The following is a 19,328-nucleotide window of genomic DNA, read 5'->3' as shown; positions in this document are numbered from 1 at the left end:
AGTACTTTATTATGCTATCTGTGACAAATTTTCTTGATCAGCATCTGTCTATGCTATATATGCTTTATGGCCGGTGGCCTATGGTCGAGTTATGGTGTTTGTGTTATTTGGTTATAGTAATATTTGTGAAAACTGAAACATCTGACTGTACTTATTCAAACTATACAGCACTAATGACTGCTAATAAGCAGTTAGCTTTTAGCTAAAGTTGTTATTTTATCATTATAAACACAAGGATCATTGACTATCCACCTGTCATCGTGTCTTCAGCGGACTGCTGTTGTTCTCAGGTCAGCAGAAATCTATTATCCTACACTCAATAAAAATGGCTTCAGCAGCTATAAAGGCTATGACCGGCGTGGCCAAAGATGTATCGCCGCTGTATTACAGGATATTGTCCAAATTCCCACAGAATTTTACATTCTGTTTCGCCTACGGATCAGCAGTGAAGCCACAAATAGGGAACAATAAAAAACAGAATATGATCGATTTAATATACTGCGTTGATAACTCGTATCGTTGGCATGGAGCTAACATCGCAGTAAATCCATCACATTACTCCGCGCTACGGTTCCTGGGCAAGGGTGTTGTTGCAAGATTTCAGGAGAACTGGGCCGCAAAAGTGTATTTTAACACTCTAGTTGAAATGAAAGAAGAAAATATTCTCATAAAGTATGGTGTTGTATCCCAAAAAGATTTGATTGCTGATTTACTAGATTGGAATGATCTTTACCTAGCTGGCAGACTACACAAACCAGTAGAAATCATTAAGCAAACCAATAGCTCTCAGTTGCAAAATGCTCTTCAGTCAAATCTACGCTCCGCTGTTCACACAGCTCTTCTTACTTTACCTGAAACATTTTCTGAGTATGACTTTTATTTCGCCATATCAAACTTAAGCTATGCTGGCGATTTTAGAATGACCTTCGGGGAAAATAAAAACAAAGTAAGGAACATAGTACAGCCACAATTACTGAGTTTTCGTGAACTGTACCAACCAATTTTGCAGCAATTCCATGCCTATGTTGACTTCACTCCAGGAGAAGCCAAGTGCCACCAGGATCTGCATCCTGAAACTAAATTGCACCACTTAATGCAGTTACCTATGGTACCCCAACAAAAAATAGTGAAATTCTGGAATCATGGTGGCCTGCAACAAGACATGGAAGATGTACTACGAGCTGTTGCTTATGACGTTGATTGTGCTGTTATATTAACACAAATACTGAAGGATATAGTCTGGCAGTCTAGTGTGAGGCAATCTTTGAAGGGCATTCTCACTGCGGGGTTTCTCAAGTCAGTCCGTTACAGCGCTAAGAAAATAGCAAAAATGTTCTAATTATAAGCTGTAGTTTTTGTACATATGTATATAATAAAGGTAGTGTGTAAATTAGACAATCTTTTTTATTCCTGTTTTAAAACCTCTTTTTTTGTTTTTAGGTACCAATATGATTTCAGATGAGTCAAGCAGTGATTCTGAAACAGGTCGATTCAAGGGTCGTACAAAAACACAAGAAGAAAGGCCTTCAAATTTAAGGGCTGACAACCCTAGAGATTCAGGAAGAAGTAGGCCCTCAGGCCATGAAAGATTTAACAGGAACTTTGATAGAAAGAGAGAAGATAGGGATCATGTAGACAGGCATTCAAGAGATAGGGATAGAGACAGGCACAGGTACTCTAGACATTCTCCTATTAGAAGGAGGCACTCTAGAGATAGAAGTCCAAGACATGATAGAAGCAGACACAAAGATTTAAGTGATAAACCAAAAACTGTTAAAGAACACAGAAGTAGTAGTAGGGATAGACATAAACACTCTGGATCTGCATCTAGGTCTCATGTCGCACATGATAATAGGAGAGAAAGAGATGTCAAGGAGGAACGGCGTCACACAGAGCGAGCTAAGAGTCCTGAGAGGCCTGTTAAGAAATCAAGAGAAAAATCTCTGTCCCCTGAACATAAAGTGAAAAGATCCGAAATATATAAACCCCCACCTACTGTTCCAGTAAAGCGGAGAAGCGAAAGCCCCATTGTAATTGAAGAACATGACACTGATGCCTCTGAGGAAGTGTTACCTGGCTCCTACTATAACATGATACCAGCTGTCATAAAAGAAAAATCAGAGGACTCCAGTGAAATCGATTCCTCTGATGATGAAAGACTAAGGGCAAAACTTTTGAATCTAGAAAAAGAACTTATCAAGACGAAAAAGAAAAAGCATAAGAAAAAACACAAAAGAAAAAGTTCAAAGTCCAGTAAAGACAGAGAAAGAGATTCTTCAATGTTAGTAGAAGTAAGTAGCACAACTGATATTGACCTAAAAGCTGATGTTCCCATGGATGAACCAGAGGTCGTGGAGGAGGTCACATCTACACAAAAAGTGGCACAGAAGGATAGTTGTGAAGAAGGTGAGATATTAAGTGATGACTCTCTAAGTGAAATGGAAATTGATCCAACAGATTTACGGCACAAGCTAAGACGTTCGACCCCTAAAGCCGATAAAACAGCGATCGACGTGTGTGGGCCCGCGCTGCCCCCTCACCTCGAGAAGCGGTTTGATCGGAGTGCTTCACCAGATACAGAGGGACCAGCTCTACCTCCTCATTTACAAAAAAAGCCGAAAAATATAGGTAACAAATTCAATTATTTTTACTTGTAAATACACAATAACAGCACTACACTAATGGACTCTCCCCATTTTGTTTCATATCTACTATTATGATGAATTATAAACGCAACAGTTTCCCAAAGACATTAGATATATAATCTAGCTTATAAAATATTTGTACGAACTTTATTCTAGGCCCATCTATTCCTGATAATATGCGTAAAACACTAGCTGAGAAGGAACGCGAAGTTATCAAGTATGAGAGTTCAGATGAAGATATAGGCATTGGTCCACTACCCGTCGGTTCTGAAGAGAAGTGGTCCGACGCTCACCGGCGCCTTGAAGAACGGGCTTTGGACATTAAAATAAAGAATTTAGATGGACCATCAGAGTCCTCAAATGTAAAATCTAGAGAAAAATGGATGTTGGAGTTGCCAGAAGGAAAGGCGAAAATATTAGGGTTAGAGGCTCGAAGCTTCCGAGCGAAGGCGGGTCCAGATATGTCTGACAGGTATGGTATAACTTACGATAAGCTTTACTTAAAATTATCTCCTCGCCCTTAATTAAGTGTGGTCTGTGGGTACGCAAATCTCGCAAATAATCACAACTTGACTCTATCACGCCATCCCACACTATCTCCTTTTTAGGCTGCTGGGAGTTCAGAGAGACGAACATTATTTTTCGTAAAATATTTACCTACTTTTTATTTAATACGTAATGAACTTACCTCCTAACAGATCAAGTTGGACAGACACTCCTGAGGAGAAAGCAAGGAAAGCTGCCGGTTTGGCGAAGGAGGAAGATATAGAGTTATCATTAAAGGAAGAAGCCAAGATGCGACACATCGCCAACAGGGATGAAGAACAGGAATCTGCTGTCAAGTGAGTCGCCGCTAAATGTAATGTTTACCACTTTTACTCCCTGATGTAATGTACATGAACTACTAATGGACTTAACATGGAGGAATGCATGTTTAAGGTTATGTAAATGTGACTAATGGTCTTAGATGTATAAGTAATTGAATTATTGGGCTTATTCAGCTGTATTGTTAAATATAATAATATGGTCTTTATTTTTATATAATAACTCTCCCCTTCCAGAAAACATAAAAAGAAACACAAGAGAGAAGAAAGCCTGCTTGATCTGCATCAAAAGAAGTTGAAAAAGAAGAAAAAGGTACATTAAACAACCCTACTTTAATTTTTACATCTTGGCCAATGACCATGAATTTTGCAATAATGAATCAGCTCATTATTAGGAACCACAGTTGGGTTTATCTAAGTTGAGGTATAATACACATACACACAAGGAAACCGTTATAGAATAATTCGTAATAACTGTTTGATTTTCTGCTACAGAAAGAAGAAAAAGAGGATGGCAAAAAAGAGCGACGGCCCTTCAGCCGTGACGTGGACCTTCAAGTGAACCGCTTCGACGAGGCGCAAAAGAAATCTATCATAAAGAAAGCGCAGGAATTGAACACGAGGTTCTCGCGAGGCGAAGCTAAGTATTTGTAAATACTTTCCATAACAGACATTACAAGAGTACAGATTAGTGACATTGAACATGTACACATGTTCAATGCAAATTGTAATTGAAAAAATCACTCGATTGTTCAGCTTTTTAAAAACATTTTTTTTTCAATGCTTTTATACCTCGACCTGCCTATCTTGAAGCAGACAAATGACTGATACTTGTATAACTCAATAGTAATATCGTACGTAATAATTTTCAAGAAAAAGTTAAAATGTTTGTTGCCTATTGTGAATGGTTTGTTATATAGCTCTGTACATCAGTTAATGCAATAAAACTTACTCAAAATAAAAAAATGTACCTAGTTCTCAAACGTATTTTAGGATTTTGACATTAATAACTTTTAATTAAAAACATGATTATAATGGTTTTAAATCTGTCTAAAATACTAATTAAACAGGTTTTATGCTGAATACACTGAAAGTGTCGAGTTGTTCCTTTTAGTTGTTTGTGTAGAACGTAGACCAAACATGTGCATTATTGTTTGTGTATTTATGCAATAATAACCAACTTTGTCCGGTGTAGGAATAGTCGCTAATACTCACGAATAAGATCCATACTAAGTATTCCTTAAATATTGTTTTACGATATACCGAAGTGATTCTCGGTGTCATCATTAGTAAATGCATATCTTACAGGAATTTTACTACATAATTGGTATTTGAGGACTGACCACAAAATAAAACCATGATCAAATAATATAAAATGAATTAAAATATTAAATGAATATTTTGTATGGAGCAAAGTTGAAAGCTTGGCCTTAATTAAACTTTTTACTGTTGTGTAGGAAGACACAGGAATCAAGGCTATCTGCCTGTTAGCAAGGGTATTTATGATAAGGTCACGTACTTGTAAATATATGAATATCAAGTTCGTGATAGTAGTGAAAATATTGCCTACAAATGTAGTGCAATAAGTATTTTAGTTTTTGGGTATTTTTATGAAGAAGTATGTATTTTTAGTTGAATGAGATCTTAGGATATTGTCGAGGACAGTAGTAGAATTAATTTGATGGATTTTAAGTGAAACCGTTCTCTGCCAATGTATGCAGTGTATGCCAATACCGAATTCACCCACCAGACACCGCGTGAATTAGCATTATACTAGATAGAATATAGCAGTGGTACCAACAAGCAACCTGAGCCCCGATTCTGCTATTAACAATAGCCAATGAATGAATGAAAATTGGCTCAAATGACACTTTTTGTATTCTCTTAAGCATTTTTACTACACAATCACACTCAAGGTCAAAACAATTAGCTTCCAATTATGACAAAATGCTTAAGGGAATAGGAATAATTTCAAATTGAATTCTATTGCCATTAATTCAACAGCCACTGTAAATAGCAGAATCGGGGCCCTGCAGTTTAAATCTCATTCCGAAAACTATTATCTACTCATCAGATAATGTGTATTCTGTAATGTTCATCACATTTGCGCAACTACAGACCAAATACAGGCTCCATTGCATTGTAAATTAATACAACGAAATATATATAGGTCTGAATTATAGTTTCAACATTTCAAATTTAGATAATATTTTGCGATTGTCTTTCCTTATAGACTGTCTACGATGTCTATGGTTGAGTAATATGTGATTATGAATAAATTTTATGTCATAGATTTTCCATCTGTGAGAAATTCGACGACTTTGCTTTCTTATAACTATTGAAATTATATGTAAACTATACCGAAAGATGAACTATGATTTGTTTCCCGTTTTATGCTTTTTCGTATGTACTTGGTTTGCCTGACCACCGTGTTAAGAAATCGTTAACAATAATATGGATTTCTCCGGAAAATATACAAAACTTTCTATACATAACAAGAAATTAGATGTAAATATATCGTTTTACCCTATCTGTTTGTTTTATTGCTCTGCCTAAGCGGGTAGTCAGTAGTAGTAAGGAATTATAAGGAATAATATTGTAGGAATTATAGTAGAGAGTAGGATGATTTCTTATAAACAAAAACTACCTAATTTTTAAATAATCATTCATTTACTATAATAAATGCACGTCTAAGTTCTACCACAATACACATAAATAGCCGGGGCGTTACATAACTGTCTTAGCGTCTACTGTGTCTGTGGTGTTCGTCTTCTCCACGGAGGGGCAGGGCTTCACCTTGGATTCTTCGCAGCACAACGGCACGTCAGCGGTCAGTTCGGCATACGTCCACGGCTTGTCGCAAATCTGGTAGAACGCTGACAACTGCAAAATAAATAATTTTAAACAAGTTAGTACCGGGTGAATTTTAGTTAAATTACTTATTGGAATTTGATAGGAGATTAATTTTATTTTGTACGTTAAATTTTTGATAGGTTCTATTTAGATAGAAAGAGGTCTCCCTAGATATGAGTAAATTAACAGATTCTGGCCTCTGTAAGTACCTTCTAGACCACAATATTGTATAGAGCTAAAAGGTTAACAATGCGCAGTAATTGTACGATGAACAGTATTAGGTAAATGCGGTTTCTGCACAGATGCAATAAAAAATATGACGAGGTACCTTTAATTCCTTCGCGTTCTTTAGTCTATTGCATAAGACTTCGGGTCCCTTCGCTTTGGTAGCGGTCGCCAAGGCATTGCAGAGACTCTTGCACGTACCCGCTCCTTCATCGTCACACTTGACGACCAGCCCCGGTGTCTGTGAGAGGAGAGGCTGACTACCGGGTTCTATCGAACTAGTCGCAAATCCGCCACACGAACAGTTGCCTTTAGGGCCATCGTCTGGCGCCGGTAAACTAAGACAAAGGTACACAAACACTTATGCTTTATTGAAATCAAGAATGATCACGGGTATTTGATGAACTTGACGTTAAATTGTTGGAGCCAGGAAAGACAACGTTCTTCTTAATCGAAAACTGGAAAAATAAAATCAAATCGAAAGCTTCGCTGATGAATTATGATGTTTAGAATAAAAATCTACGTACATGTTTGGTTTCTCGTCAGCCAAGATGAAGTTCAGTCCAAACAGCAGGATGACGCATAGGTCACAAAGCAATACTCTTACAGACATGTTGGATGTAGCGTCTACAGCGGAGGCGACTCAACTGGTGGCGAGCTCTGATTCCACACCATTTATATACAAAGGTATTTGGAATCGTTCACCGAAATATGTAGGATAACCACTTCCTTGTTTAGTTTTTAGGACAAGATACTAAAAATGTAAGATCAATATTTTTTATCTTTCTTTGGGTATCTGCATTCTAGCGGTCAACTACGACGAAAATACTAGTGAAAATTTACTACCTACTGGCAGAAAGGAGAGAGATTATCTAAATAGATTTTCTACACTGGGTCTGATAGTCTTATACTGTATCGTATGTTTCATCTTCCTCATCAGGCAATCAATTTAACTTGAATAATCTGCATCTATCTTTGTAAAATAAGTTAGTCTAAATCCCAAATAAGTTACGACGTAGGTACGATGTACAAAACCAAGACTTATTAGGGCTGGTAAAGCTTGTTGAGTAGGTATAATGCTTGATTGTGCAAATGAGAAAAAAAATACACTACAAGCACAACTCCAAGGAGCTTAGATAATTTCCGTAAAATGTGGATTTACACCTAGAGTTGTCTTATAGTGATAAACAGTCCTGAAGTTTTCCAACAGTGTGGCTACTACAGTAATATGGCTAACTATTGTTTTGATATGAGAAGATCGGAATTGTTATGGTTTTACTCTTATACAATAAGCCGTTACTTGGTTGCACGGATTTGTAATTATGCATACAGGTGTCAAGTGATGCGCCTGTAGCGCAAACGGAAATCGTTATTTTGTATTTCATATTAGTAATGGATGTTAAGAATAACTATACCTAGACCTACAATTATAACTACACTATTGTATTAGGTTAAGCCTGTGATGATAGTTACATGTGGTTTTAAATAAATAAATAAATGCTTATGTAAAAGGGAAAACTTACGTTCTCAACAAATTATCTTTCTCTTTAATCGATGTGCTTTCCAGGAAAACTTGCAGTCTGGTGACTTATGAATAGCCAGGATTTTTATGGCGGTTGGTGGTTCGGTGTACCTATGACTGACCGTGTAACGGATCTCCAGGCTTTGACGAAAATGCATTTTTTTATAATCAGGCCCTAGCTCTACTATACAGCTTCGGTACGAAAAATAATTTGTGATATAAATGGCGGTACCCAGACCTGCACTTTCTTTAAATACTCTAGATACTAGTTAATTATGTGCACTTTGTGCCTATGGTAGGTTTTTTACTTCACTTGCCGTTAACGCAGTAATAAATTCGCACGTTGCGGCGGTGTGGACAACTTCAAAAGGATATCATTTTAGTAGGAGTAGGAGGTACATATGAGATGCGTATGTGTTAAAAATGAAACAATTGATACCGTAATGTTGATAGAATATAATAACATTTTTACAGATAAATCTGTTGACAGTCTTTAGATATCATGATGTTGGAGCTGATTGTGTTATGACTAAAACCCTACTTCGTGAAACATCTGTTCATAGAAATAAATACTTTTGGACTATTCTTTCATCTCTTAATTGTATCAAAAATTACATATTATTTGATAAAAATATGGACTATTTTTTGTAGCTCCCCCAGGGAGTGTGTCAAAAGAGAATGAACATTTTTTATATGTTAACAGGTACGAGAAAATAGATGCAATAGGATTGTAGTAAGTTAAAGTGAAGACAGGCATGTAAATTAAAGCATTGTGCTAAAAAAAAGTAAATTTAATTCAGAATTGACTTCTTTATCTACCAGTTATTAATTCAAACTGACATGGATAATGTATTTATAGAAATAATATTATTATCAATTGATTGTCAAAATTTATTTCATGTACTTACTTACAAATATACAATTTTCAAAAATACTGTTGAGAAGTTGTTTGTTAGGAACATTTTAATTCTACTTTTGTTAAATACAAAGGCAAATATCATACATACTAAAATTACACCTATTGTACTTATTCAACTACTCAGATTTTATTTTACAAAACATTTGCTTATTTATAGCAGTATAATCTTCTTTTTGAATACAAAGATTACCATCAGTAAGAAATTGTGGAAGCAAGAAGCTCCCATACCCCCTGTAGTGCACCACCTTGCTTTCCCAACTGCAAAAATCTTTCTCTATGGCAGTGGTGCCTGCCAATCATTTTGTTGGAAATTATTGTAACCTGTCATCCATTTACTCTATTAAAACATTCTTATTTTTCTTAAATGTGATGAATTTAAGGTAGTCAACCCTATACAATCTGAGTCAAAAAGTCAACATACCATAAACTAACACCAGGATCGGTAGGTATGAAACTTTTTCTTAAAAGCTAATGAGATTGGTTCAAAAATTCTTAATATCATACAGAAACCAATCACATCCATTATGAACATTTTTCTTTATACATTACTGTGACAATCTAATTTCTTAAAGATACACTATGATTATTATAGGTATCATCTACTACTATCTTTGGGGTGCAGGCTTTGGTTTCGGCATTTTTACTAACAAAGCTTGGATCTCTTTCTTCTCATCATAACTTTTCCACATTTCATATAAATTTATTATTGACCTCACTATCTCCTGGATCTGAAAAAAAAGTTAGTATCATAAAGACAGTATTCATGATATATTAAAATTGGTGTACAAGTAAGCATTACAGTAAATGCACAAATTAGTTTGTTTAAAAAAGCTCCAGGAAACGTGTTACAAAAAATGGAGTCCAGGTAATGTGTCCAGTGCTTTATTTTACATAAAAAGAACCCTAGCTTTATAGATAATGTTATTAATGTTTTATTTAAAAACTTGTGTTGCAAGGAGTTTCACAAATATTAAAGACACTTGAACACACCCAGAATCAGCCATGCATTTGTGAAACACAAAGACTTGTTGGTTACAGTGGGTTTGTTGTGGACAATGATCTATACCACTTGTATATATGATTCTAGTAAGACTGGAAGCTAACTATTTGTGTTTTTTAACTTACTTTGTCCATATCTACATTCAGTTCAGCAAACCAGGGCTTGAGGTTTTCTTTTCCAAGCATCACACAGGCTATGTGTAGAGAGGCTATAGCAATCTAAAAAACATAAGATTCAATATAAATGTATGTAATAAAAACGAAATTTTAACACAGCTTCTAATATTGAATAAGTTAGTACCTGATATGGTGGGTAGAGTAAACTGACATCAGTCCTTAGGGAATCATTGACGATTCTCCACGCGTATGTCAACAATTGATCGTCTTGCCCTATATCTTGTACAAACAGCAGTAAAGGCCTGTATGGCTGGTATACAATCAAACAGCAATCCAAATTCTCCAACAGATAAAACTCGCACTCCAGAATATGGTTAGTTCTGTACGGAAACTCTTGCTGTCCGTATGCATAACTAAATTTATTTTTGATCACCGTTTGGCATGTTGTTATTAGTCTTGAATTTGATATAACACCGAATTCTTCAACCTTGGAAGCGAGGAACACACATGTCGGTGCTAAAAGCAACGGGTCTATACATTTCAACGAATTTCTTGCATAAAATCTCTTGAAGTACACTGTGGCAGTTGCTATAACTTGTTGACGAAGCTTTAACTGTTCTCCTAAAACCTGAATTATGCTTGCGAAGAAGTTGAATATTTTCTGATATTCTTCTTCTGTCAATATAGCTAAATCGAGTTGACGATCTCGTACGAGATCCTGTTTATCTAATATCCATTGCTGGTGGTGAGAACTTTGCCAAAAATTACCAGCCATCGTAAATTATTCTAAATAACTCTCAGGTAAAGCCTAAATAAATATTCTGTCACCACAACGCGCACTGTCAGTGACAGTCAATCCTGTCATAGACACAATCATAGGTTAAACAAAGATTTTTAATATATTACCTGTATACTCATGGAGTATATTATGTAACATTGATAGAAAAACTAAACAAATTCTACCAACATATAACAAGAATGAAGTCCAATCGTTTAGAATAATCTTAATACAGGATAAAACTATTTTTTCATTTCATTCCTTTCAAAACTATTGTGTGGGTATTAAGGTGCGGGCTAATAGAGCAAGAGCCCGTGAACCCCAGACCTTCGTTATTTTATAAAAGCTGAAAGTTTGTCAGCGCATACTCCCAACCCAGGTAAGAACGATGGACCATTATGAAGTTTGGGTTATAGTGGCTTAGGCAGGTAAACGGTACTAAAGGTGTGTAAAATACCGATCTAAATTCGTCAAATAATAAAGTGCGATTTTTTGATATTATCTTCAGAATATTATAAAAAAACCCCCTTTTTCATTGCCAGACACTTCACATCGTGGCAACCCCTTGCCAGACACCCTTAATGTTCATGAAATTATAGTTTAACTTACGTTATAGTATAAAAGCTGATTTTTATATATAATACTTGGGTAATAAGTAGATGATGTTTCGTCATTAGCCAGACATTTTTTATAGTTCCAACCCCTTGCCAGACAAGCATGTAGGGTAGCTGTAGGAGCGAGCGCGAGGCAGTATGTATATAAGTGGGTGCGAGTGAGATGCGTTTGTATTGTTTAGTATTTAATACATGCTTACATCAACTAAAACAATAATATGTGCTATCTTCAATTATTATTAATTAAATATTCGTTATAAATGATAAGAATGATATTAATTATATCATTACTTACGTTAAAGTGTAATAGCTGATTTCTATATATAATATTTGGGTAATAATTAGATGATGTTTCCTTATTAGCCAGACATTTTTTATAGTTCTAACCCCTTGCCAGACAAACATTGTATGTCTTAAGAAGAGATTTGTGATTAGAATGACTCATGCAAATAAACTTTTTGGCGCAGATTTATTTAACTAATAATCTATGTAAATTTTAAAAACATCTTAAGGAAAGACATTCGATGCTGTTAAATATGCTGTAGCAACCTATTATGTGAGGCAACACTTATGTTTGATATATAGATGTTTTTTTTGTTTTGTTACACTGGCAACTCTCTCTCTGCAATCGGTCATGGTGGACGTCGGGCGTTTGTAAAACTTCATCTAAATAAAAATCCATTGTGTGTTAACTCTGCATCTGCATTTTATTCCAAAAGTCCTAACAGGTTATGGGCCCAGGCCCGTAAACGTATTTAGGTGAAGATTGGCTTTGGATTAATCGTCTGGAAGGAGCTTGGTCGGGTGTCGACAAGCAAGAAGGAACGCGGTGGCGGCCGGCATTTTTGGCGTCACTCGGTTTGCTTTGTTATTGCGAGACGAAATATCAAGATGGAAAAGCTCGGCGTAATACGACTGGAGGGAGCAAAGAACTGGAGCGTCTGGAGATTCCAGATGGCGGTGATTTTGAGAGAACAAGGATTATACCAGGTTGTAACGAATCCGAATCTCAAACCCAGTAATGGCAGTGCAGCGGCAGCGACAAAACCAGATAAAGTGTCGGCGAAGCCCGGTCAGGCGTCAGCGGAGCCCGAGCAGGCGTCGGCAGACAAGGATTTGAAGGCGATGAGTGCAATTGTGACAAGATTGGCGGAACCAGTTCTACATCAAGTAGTTACTTGTCAAACAGCGCATGAAGTATGGAACCGGCTGCACAGTATATATGAAAAAAGTGGAGAAACGTCACTGATGCTGCAACAGCAGCGATTCTTTGCCCTAAAATTTGAAAATGACATGAGTGTCGCGGACTTTATTTCCAAGGTGCAGGAACAGCAGCAGAGCTTGAGGCGACTGGGAGAAGCGGTAACCGACAGGATGGCTATGTCGAAAATCATCATGTCACTTCCACCGAAGTATTCTCACTTTGTTAGTGCGTGGGAATCATGTGCAGAAGAAAAACAGACTGTTGATAATTTAACGGCACGGCTCTTGGTTGAAGAGGAACGTCTAAATAATAAGAGTAGCAGTAAGGTAGACGAAAGTGTAGCATTGTTTTCTAAAGGTCAGAAAGGTAAAAACAAAGGTAATTATAAATGTTTTTTATGTAACAAGTCAGGTCATTTGAAGAAAGATTGTAAGCTTAAAGATGTGTGTTTTAACTGTCAAAAGCCAGGTCATTTTAAGGACAAATGTAAAGCTACTAAAAATAATAAGAAAACTGAAAATGCTTTTGTGTCTAAAGTGCCAGTTAGCGCAAGTGATGGTTTAATAGATGAAAAATGGTTGGTAGACAGCGGTGCCAGTCACCATATGACATATCAGAAGGAATTATTTTGTGAATATGAAAGGTTATCCACTCCTAAGGTTGTGATGATAGGTGATGGACGACACCTAAATGCTCTAGGTATAGGCAAAATAAAATTAATGGCATTTGATGGTGAAGAATATGTCAGTTGCTCGATAAACAATGTTTTGCATGTTCCTAAATTAAAGATTAATTTATTTTCTGTAGGTAGTGTGGTATGCAATGGTTTTCAAGTGAGTATGACTAATGATCAGTGTGTATTTTCCAAGGATAATAGAGTGTGTGCTATTGCTAATAAGGAATCATGTTCGAAGCTGTATGTAATGGACTTTAAGTCAGAATCTTTGGCGGCTAATGTAGCTAAACTTGAGTTAAGTGAATGGCATGAGAGGTTAGTACATCAAAATTATATGGAAGTGAAACGAATTTTAAAGAAAAATAATATTGATTTTAGTGAGTCACCAATTGACACATGTACAGCTTGTGTACAAGGCAAACAGCATAGATTACCATTTGATAGTAGTAGAAGATCTACAAGTAAGACAGGTGAGTTGGTGCATGCTGATTTGTGTGGGCCAATAGAAAAAAAGTCAATAGGAGGGTCAAGGTACTTTCTTTTATTAAAGGATGATTTCTCAAACTATAGGACAATTTATTTCTTAACTTACAAGTCGGAAACTGTTGAAAAAATTAAAGAATTTATTATGAGGGCAAAAACATTGAATAATCCAGTTTGTACACTTCGCAGTGATAATGGGACAGAATTTGTAAATGCAGAAATGAAAACCTTATTGGCAGAGCATGGAGTGACACATGAGACTACAGTACCTTATTGTCCAGAGCAAAATGGGAAAGCTGAAAGAGATATGAGGACTCTAGTTGAAGGAGCAAGAACTTTGTTGCATGCAAAAAGAATGGACAAAGTATTCTGGGCTGAAGCGATTAACACAGTTGTGTACACTCTAAATAGAACTTACCATAGCAAAGAAGAAGGAAAAACACCATACGAGTCATGGTCAGGGAAAAAGTTTGATGTTAATGGTTTACATACATTTGGCAGTGAAGTCTTTGTGCACATACCAAAAGAAAAAAGGAAGAAATTTGATGCAAAAGGAGAAAAAGGTATTTTTGTAGGTTACGGAGAGTACACAAAAGGGTTTAGGATCTATTTTCCAAGGCAAAATGCAGTGGAAGTAGTGAGAGATGTTACATTTGTGAAGAAACATGATAAACCTGAAAAAGCAGAGCAGGAAGAAGAGTGTATATATTTAGATATAGAAGAAAACTTGAACAATGAAGAATACCAGTCTGTGTCGAACACTGAAGAAAATGAAGAATTTGAGGATTGTGAGGAAAGTGACAATATCATGCAAGAAGTGGAATTTCTAGAAGAGGAAATTATAGAGGATGAAGAAATTCAAGAAGTAAATGATAGTAGAAGAACACGCTCTAGAAAAGCACCCAATTGGTTTGATGATTATGAGGTTGGTTTTATAAGCATGCATAATGAACCTAGTACCCTTAAGGAAGCCATGGAGTGTGAAGACAAAGAAAATTGGATAGAAGCTATGAACAGAGAAATTACCACATTGAAAGAAAATAATACATGGAGTGAAGTAGCAATGGTGCCAAAGGGAATAAAGGTAATAAACAGTAAATGGGTGTACAGGATAAAAGAAAATCCAAGCCAAGAAATTCAATACAAGGCCCGATTAGTTGCTAGGGGTTTTGAGCAGACTGATATGGATGGTGCAGAAGTTTATGCCCCCGTTGCAAGTTTGACTTCTTTCCGTACTTTGTTAGCTGTAGCAGTAAAAAAGAAACTTCCAGTATACCAGATGGATGTAACAGGAGCCTTTCTTTACGGTGACATTGATGAACCTGTGTACATGAAACTACCTAATGGAGGAATAGGTAAATTAAATAAGTCTATATACGGATTGAAGAAAAGTCCTAAGTACTGGAATAGAAAGTTTAATGATTTTATGTGTAGTGATGGTTTCATAAAATCCAAAAATGATCCATGTTTGTATTTTAAATGTTGTAAGGAGTATTCCATTTATGTGCTAATTTTTTGTAGATGATTTGCTATATTTTAGTGATAGTGACATACAGATCAGAAAGTTCAAGGAGAAATTGTGTAAGAACTTTGCTATGAAAGATTTAGGTATGGCTTGTAACTATTTAGGTATTAGCATTGAACAGGATGTAGAAAATGGAAAGACTGTTATAAATCAGAAGGATTATTTGTTAAAAGTATTAAGAAAGTATGGGATGTCTGATTGCAAAGCTTGTAACATACCTATTGATCAGAATTTTAAGTTTGAATTGTTAAGAAGGGAAAAATCTGAAAGTAAAGAAATCGAATTGAAATGTAGGCAGATAATTGGAAATTTGCTGTACGCTTCTAATGCTACAAGGCCTGATTTGTGTGTAGCGATTGGTTTCTTAAGTAGATATCAGCACTGTGCTAGTATGTTGCTATTAAAATGTTTACAGCGTGTATTGAGATATGTGAAAGGTACAGTAGATTTGTCATTGGTGTATGGTTGTAATGGTAATGATAAATTGGAGGGTTATGTTGATGCTGATTGGGCTGGTGACACAAAAGACAGAAAATCTACTTCAGGATATATATTTAAAGTATTTGATTGTGTAATATCTTGGTGTACTAAAAAGCAATTATGTGTATCTTTGTCATCAACTGAGGCAGAATATGTAGCACTGTGTTTAGGTATAGTTGAGTCATGCTTGTTAAAAAACTTATTATTAGATTTTGGATTTAAATTGGAAGTAAAGATTAATGAGGATAACCAGAGTGTAATCAAAATAGCAGAAAACAATTTCAGTAATAAGAGGCTTAAGCATATTGATGTAAAATATCATTTTATCATAGAGAAAATTAATGACGGTTGTGTAAGTCTATCCTATGTTAGTAGTTCTGATAATCTTGGAGATATGTTTACTAAAGCATTAGGTGGACAGTTGTATGTAAAACTTAGAAGTAAGATTTTAAAATAAGTTTTCCATTAAGGGGGTGATATTTTATTAGTGTTGCTTCTGAATTTGTTTTAATTTTTACTGATTTTGTTAAGGGCTGGATGTGTATTATGTTGTTAAGGCAAGTGTGTCCACTGTGTTATAAAGGGGTAGTTATCTTTGATGTTGTTATGCTAGAGTTGCTAGACATAAAGGTAAAGTTAGATATATTAGTTTAAGCAGGTTAATCAATCAAAAATTAAGTGTTGAGGGGGTGTGTTAAATATGCTGTAGCAACCTATTATGTGAGGCAACACTTATGTTTGATATATAGATGTTTTTTTTGTTTTGTTACACTGGCAACTCTCTCTCTGCAATCGGTCATGGTGGACGTCGGGCGTTTGTAAAACTTCATCTAAATAAAAATCCATTGTGTGTTAACTCTGCATCTGCATTTTATTCCAAAAGTCCTAACAGATGCTACAATTACCTTAAATTGTTAAAAATTTGAGAATTTTTTGGTTCTGAGGTAAAATATTTTTTCATTAGCCCTGTGAATGATTTGTAACATTCCCTGTGATAGCCACCCTCTGTGTATTCACGTGGAAAAATGATGTCATTGTACTTAAGGTTATGTTTTTTTCGCAATTTTAAAATTAATTCACATTTTTTCAATGTCTCGTCAGAAAATAATGTTATTTTGCCACTACTTTTGTTGCAAATAACACAAATTAATGTATCACCCATGACTTATTTTTAATACAAAATCACTTTTATTTAAAAAGTCACATAAACAAATTGTAAACATATATCTACGTATCATACTATATTATATTATTTTAGCTGATGTAAACATGTACTGAGTACTAAACAATACATGCGCAGTATAAGTTTATATAATAATATGTATAATTTAAGTTTTTTTATAAGTTTATATAATAATACGTATAATTTAAGTTTTTTTTATAAGTTTATATACTTTTGATCTCGCAGACAAACAGTGTGTACTGTTTTGTGAGACACTGTACTATGTCATAAGTATAACGTGTACCTGTGTTAACTGAATAAATAAATAAAAAAAAAGTAGAAATAACAACTGCGCAGTGAGGTATCGCGGTAGACTTAACTCGCCATCTCACTCGCACTCACTCATATACATACTGCCTCGCGCTCGCTCCTACAGCTACCCTACATGCTTGTCTGGCAAGGGGTTGGAACTATAAAAAATGTCTGGCTAATGACGAAACATCATCTACTTATTACCCAAGTATTATATATAAAAATCAGCTTTTATACTATAACGTAAGTTAAACTATAATTTCATGAACATTAAGGGTGTCTGGCAAGGGGTTGCCACGATGTGAAGTGTCTGGCAATGAAAAAGGGGGTTTTATATAATATTCTGAAGATAATATCAAAAAATCGCACTTTATTATTTGACGAATTTAGATCGGTATTTTACACACCTATAAGCCATGTATTCACTGAGCAACAGTGTTTCGGATACACAGTTTCTGAAACATCACGTAAATGTTTCCAGGAACAATGTTTCGGAAACTCTGCCGTCCACACAGTCAGTTGCTTAGGTTATGTCGCCCGAGGAAGTAGTGTTGTTATGTGGTGCCTACATTTTTTTGCATAAGTCCATTTCTAGTAAAAAGAAACGTAAAAGATGGTGGGTCAGGAATTACTTGCTAAGAAGACAAGACGTATTAAGTGATTTATGCATGTTTGATGGATCATTTATAAACTTTCTACGAATGTCAAAATCAGATTTTAAATATCTTTTGCAAAATGTTGGACCATTTATAGAGAAACAAGATACAAACTTACGAAGTGCAGTTACCGCTGAAACAAGACTAGCCATTACTTTAAGATATTTAGCTACTGGAGATTCATATTCTTCACTCTCATACACTTTTAGAGTTTCCAAACAATTAATCAGCCGGATCATACCCGAAGTTTGTAAGAATATAATACGTGTGTTGAAGAACTACATCCAGGTAAGAAAAACTAAGTTATGAATCAATATTTTTTTTATTAATTATACAAAATTAGGCGAACTATCTACTGGGTACTACTATCGGTTTCTTCTACTGATGCGATTTGTGAAACTATCTCTTCAATGGTTTCAAGTTCTTTTTGTGAGGTTGAACTTGCTGGTGTCGACGCAGTTTCATATCCGGGATGGCTATGATATCCGTAACCATAATTGTATTTGCCCATTCGCATGTCTATTAAAATATTATTAATATAAGCCTTGGCTTGTATTACGGCAGTCTCGTTTTGTACCGCTCTTAATTCTGAAGCGACGTATTGCCCATAAATATCATATTCATCCTTAGATTCATCCATTTTGCGTTTTGCAGATTTAACTATTTCAAATACTTCACTTAGATTGTCATCCACTTTTCTTTTAGATGCTTTTTGCTACTTGTAGATGGTAGTGGGGATGGTGGAAGTGGAGATTGTGGTTTCTGCTGCTCCGATTGCTGTTCTGGCTCCTCAGTTGCCAGGAGGTCTTCACGGTTTGCCTGCAATTTTAAACACTTTTTTTTTAAGGTTCCGAGTTCCGAAGCGCACTGGAAAGAAAAGGCCCGTGAGTGGAACGAATTATGGAATTTTCCACACTGTGTCGGAGCTATAGATGGGAAGCATGTGGTTATTGAAGCGCCTAGCAATAGTAACAGTGATTACTACAACTACAAAGATCAGTTAAGTATTGTACTACTGGCTATTGTAGATGCATCTTATAATGTTATATATGCAAACTGTGGTGCGAAAGGAAGAGCATCTGACAGTGGCATCTTTCAAGAAACGAGTTTCTATCAAAGAATGGTGGAACACCGTCTTAATTTTCCAAACCAAGAAACGATATCACCAGATGGACCTGACCTTCCTTATGTAATACTGGGCGATAGTGCATTCCCATTATCGGAAAACTTGATGAGGCCGTACCCGGGTATTCATAACCGTGGCACAATGAAACGAATTTTCAACTATAGACTCTGTAGGGCCAGGAGGGTTGTAGAAAATGTTTTTGGAATTT

General features: G+C 35.7%; 4 protein-coding genes across 4 annotated transcripts; 2 read left to right on the top strand and 2 right to left on the bottom strand.

Annotated features, from left to right (window-relative positions):
- Positions 1-40: 40 nt before the first annotated feature.
- On the top strand, positions 41-5,999 carry LOC113492755 (RNA-binding protein 25). The gene is made up of 6 exons (XM_026870404.1): positions 41-290; positions 1,441-2,628; positions 2,802-3,117; positions 3,344-3,487; positions 3,707-3,782; positions 3,965-5,999. Exons 2-6 carry the CDS (start codon positions 1,449-1,451, stop codon positions 4,121-4,123), a joined length of 1,875 nt encoding a protein of 624 aa, XP_026726205.1. The 5' UTR covers positions 41-290; positions 1,441-1,448; the 3' UTR covers positions 4,124-5,999.
- On the top strand, positions 287-1,395 carry LOC113492756 (phosphatidate cytidylyltransferase, mitochondrial). Its single transcript, XM_026870405.1, has one exon. It carries the CDS (start codon positions 326-328, stop codon positions 1,337-1,339), a length of 1,014 nt encoding a protein of 337 aa, XP_026726206.1. The 5' UTR covers positions 287-325; the 3' UTR covers positions 1,340-1,395.
- Positions 6,000-6,120: 121 nt separating the features above from the next.
- LOC113492758 lies at positions 6,121-7,219 on the bottom strand. The gene is made up of 3 exons (XM_026870407.1): positions 7,075-7,219; positions 6,651-6,885; positions 6,121-6,352 (listed from the first exon to the last, which is right to left on the bottom strand). Exons 1-3 carry the CDS (start codon positions 7,158-7,160, stop codon positions 6,197-6,199), a joined length of 477 nt encoding a protein of 158 aa, XP_026726208.1. The 5' UTR covers positions 7,161-7,219; the 3' UTR covers positions 6,121-6,196.
- Positions 7,220-8,505: 1,286 nt separating this feature from the next.
- LOC113492757 (cyclin-C) lies at positions 8,506-11,044 on the bottom strand. The gene is made up of 3 exons (XM_026870406.1): positions 10,289-11,044; positions 10,114-10,206; positions 8,506-9,716 (listed from the first exon to the last, which is right to left on the bottom strand). The coding sequence occupies exons 1-3, from the start codon at positions 10,877-10,879 to the stop codon at positions 9,594-9,596; spliced, it is 807 nt and encodes a 268-aa protein (XP_026726207.1). The 5' UTR covers positions 10,880-11,044; the 3' UTR covers positions 8,506-9,593.
- Positions 11,045-19,328: the final 8,284 nt, after the last annotated feature.

Source organism: Trichoplusia ni, chromosome 4, assembly GCF_003590095.1.
Source record: "Trichoplusia ni isolate ovarian cell line Hi5 chromosome 4, tn1, whole genome shotgun sequence".
Taxonomy (NCBI): domain Eukaryota; kingdom Metazoa; phylum Arthropoda; class Insecta; order Lepidoptera; family Noctuidae; genus Trichoplusia; species Trichoplusia ni.
The sequence above is the reverse complement of the archived record's forward strand: the minus strand, read 5'-3'. Positions and strand labels throughout refer to the sequence as shown.

What these genes read in the sequence shown, in the direction of transcription:
- LOC113492756 (XM_026870405.1), top strand. Translation starts at nt 326, where the DNA reads ATGGCTTCAGCAGCTATAAAGGCTATGACCGGCGTGGCCAAAGATGTA.
- LOC113492755 (XM_026870404.1), top strand. Translation starts at nt 1,449, where the DNA reads ATGATTTCAGATGAGTCAAGCAGTGATTCTGAAACAGGTCGATTCAAG. An exon ending in AAAAAAGCCGAAAAATATAG is followed by an intron (nt 2,629 to 2,801) that starts GTAACAAATTCA and finishes ACTTTATTCTAG; the next exon opens with GCCCATCTATTCCTGATAAT. An exon ending in GGTCCAGATATGTCTGACAG is followed by an intron (nt 3,118 to 3,343) that starts GTATGGTATAAC and finishes ACCTCCTAACAG; the next exon opens with ATCAAGTTGGACAGACACTC.
- LOC113492758 (XM_026870407.1), bottom strand. Translation starts at nt 7,160, where the DNA reads ATGTCTGTAAGAGTATTGCTTTGTGACCTATGCGTCATCCTGCTGTTT. An exon ending in GCTGACGAGAAACCAAACAT is followed by an intron (nt 6,886 to 7,074) that starts GTACGTAGATTT and finishes CCTTTGTCTTAG; the next exon opens with TTTACCGGCGCCAGACGATG. An exon ending in AGAACGCGAAGGAATTAAAG is followed by an intron (nt 6,353 to 6,650) that starts GTACCTCGTCAT and finishes TTTATTTTGCAG; the next exon opens with TTGTCAGCGTTCTACCAGAT.
- LOC113492757 (XM_026870406.1), bottom strand. Translation starts at nt 10,879, where the DNA reads ATGGCTGGTAATTTTTGGCAAAGTTCTCACCACCAGCAATGGATATTA. An exon ending in TACTCTACCCACCATATCAG is followed by an intron (nt 10,207 to 10,288) that starts GTACTAACTTAT and finishes TATGTTTTTTAG; the next exon opens with ATTGCTATAGCCTCTCTACA. An exon ending in TGAATGTAGATATGGACAAA is followed by an intron (nt 9,717 to 10,113) that starts GTAAGTTAAAAA and finishes CTTTTTTTTCAG; the next exon opens with ATCCAGGAGATAGTGAGGTC.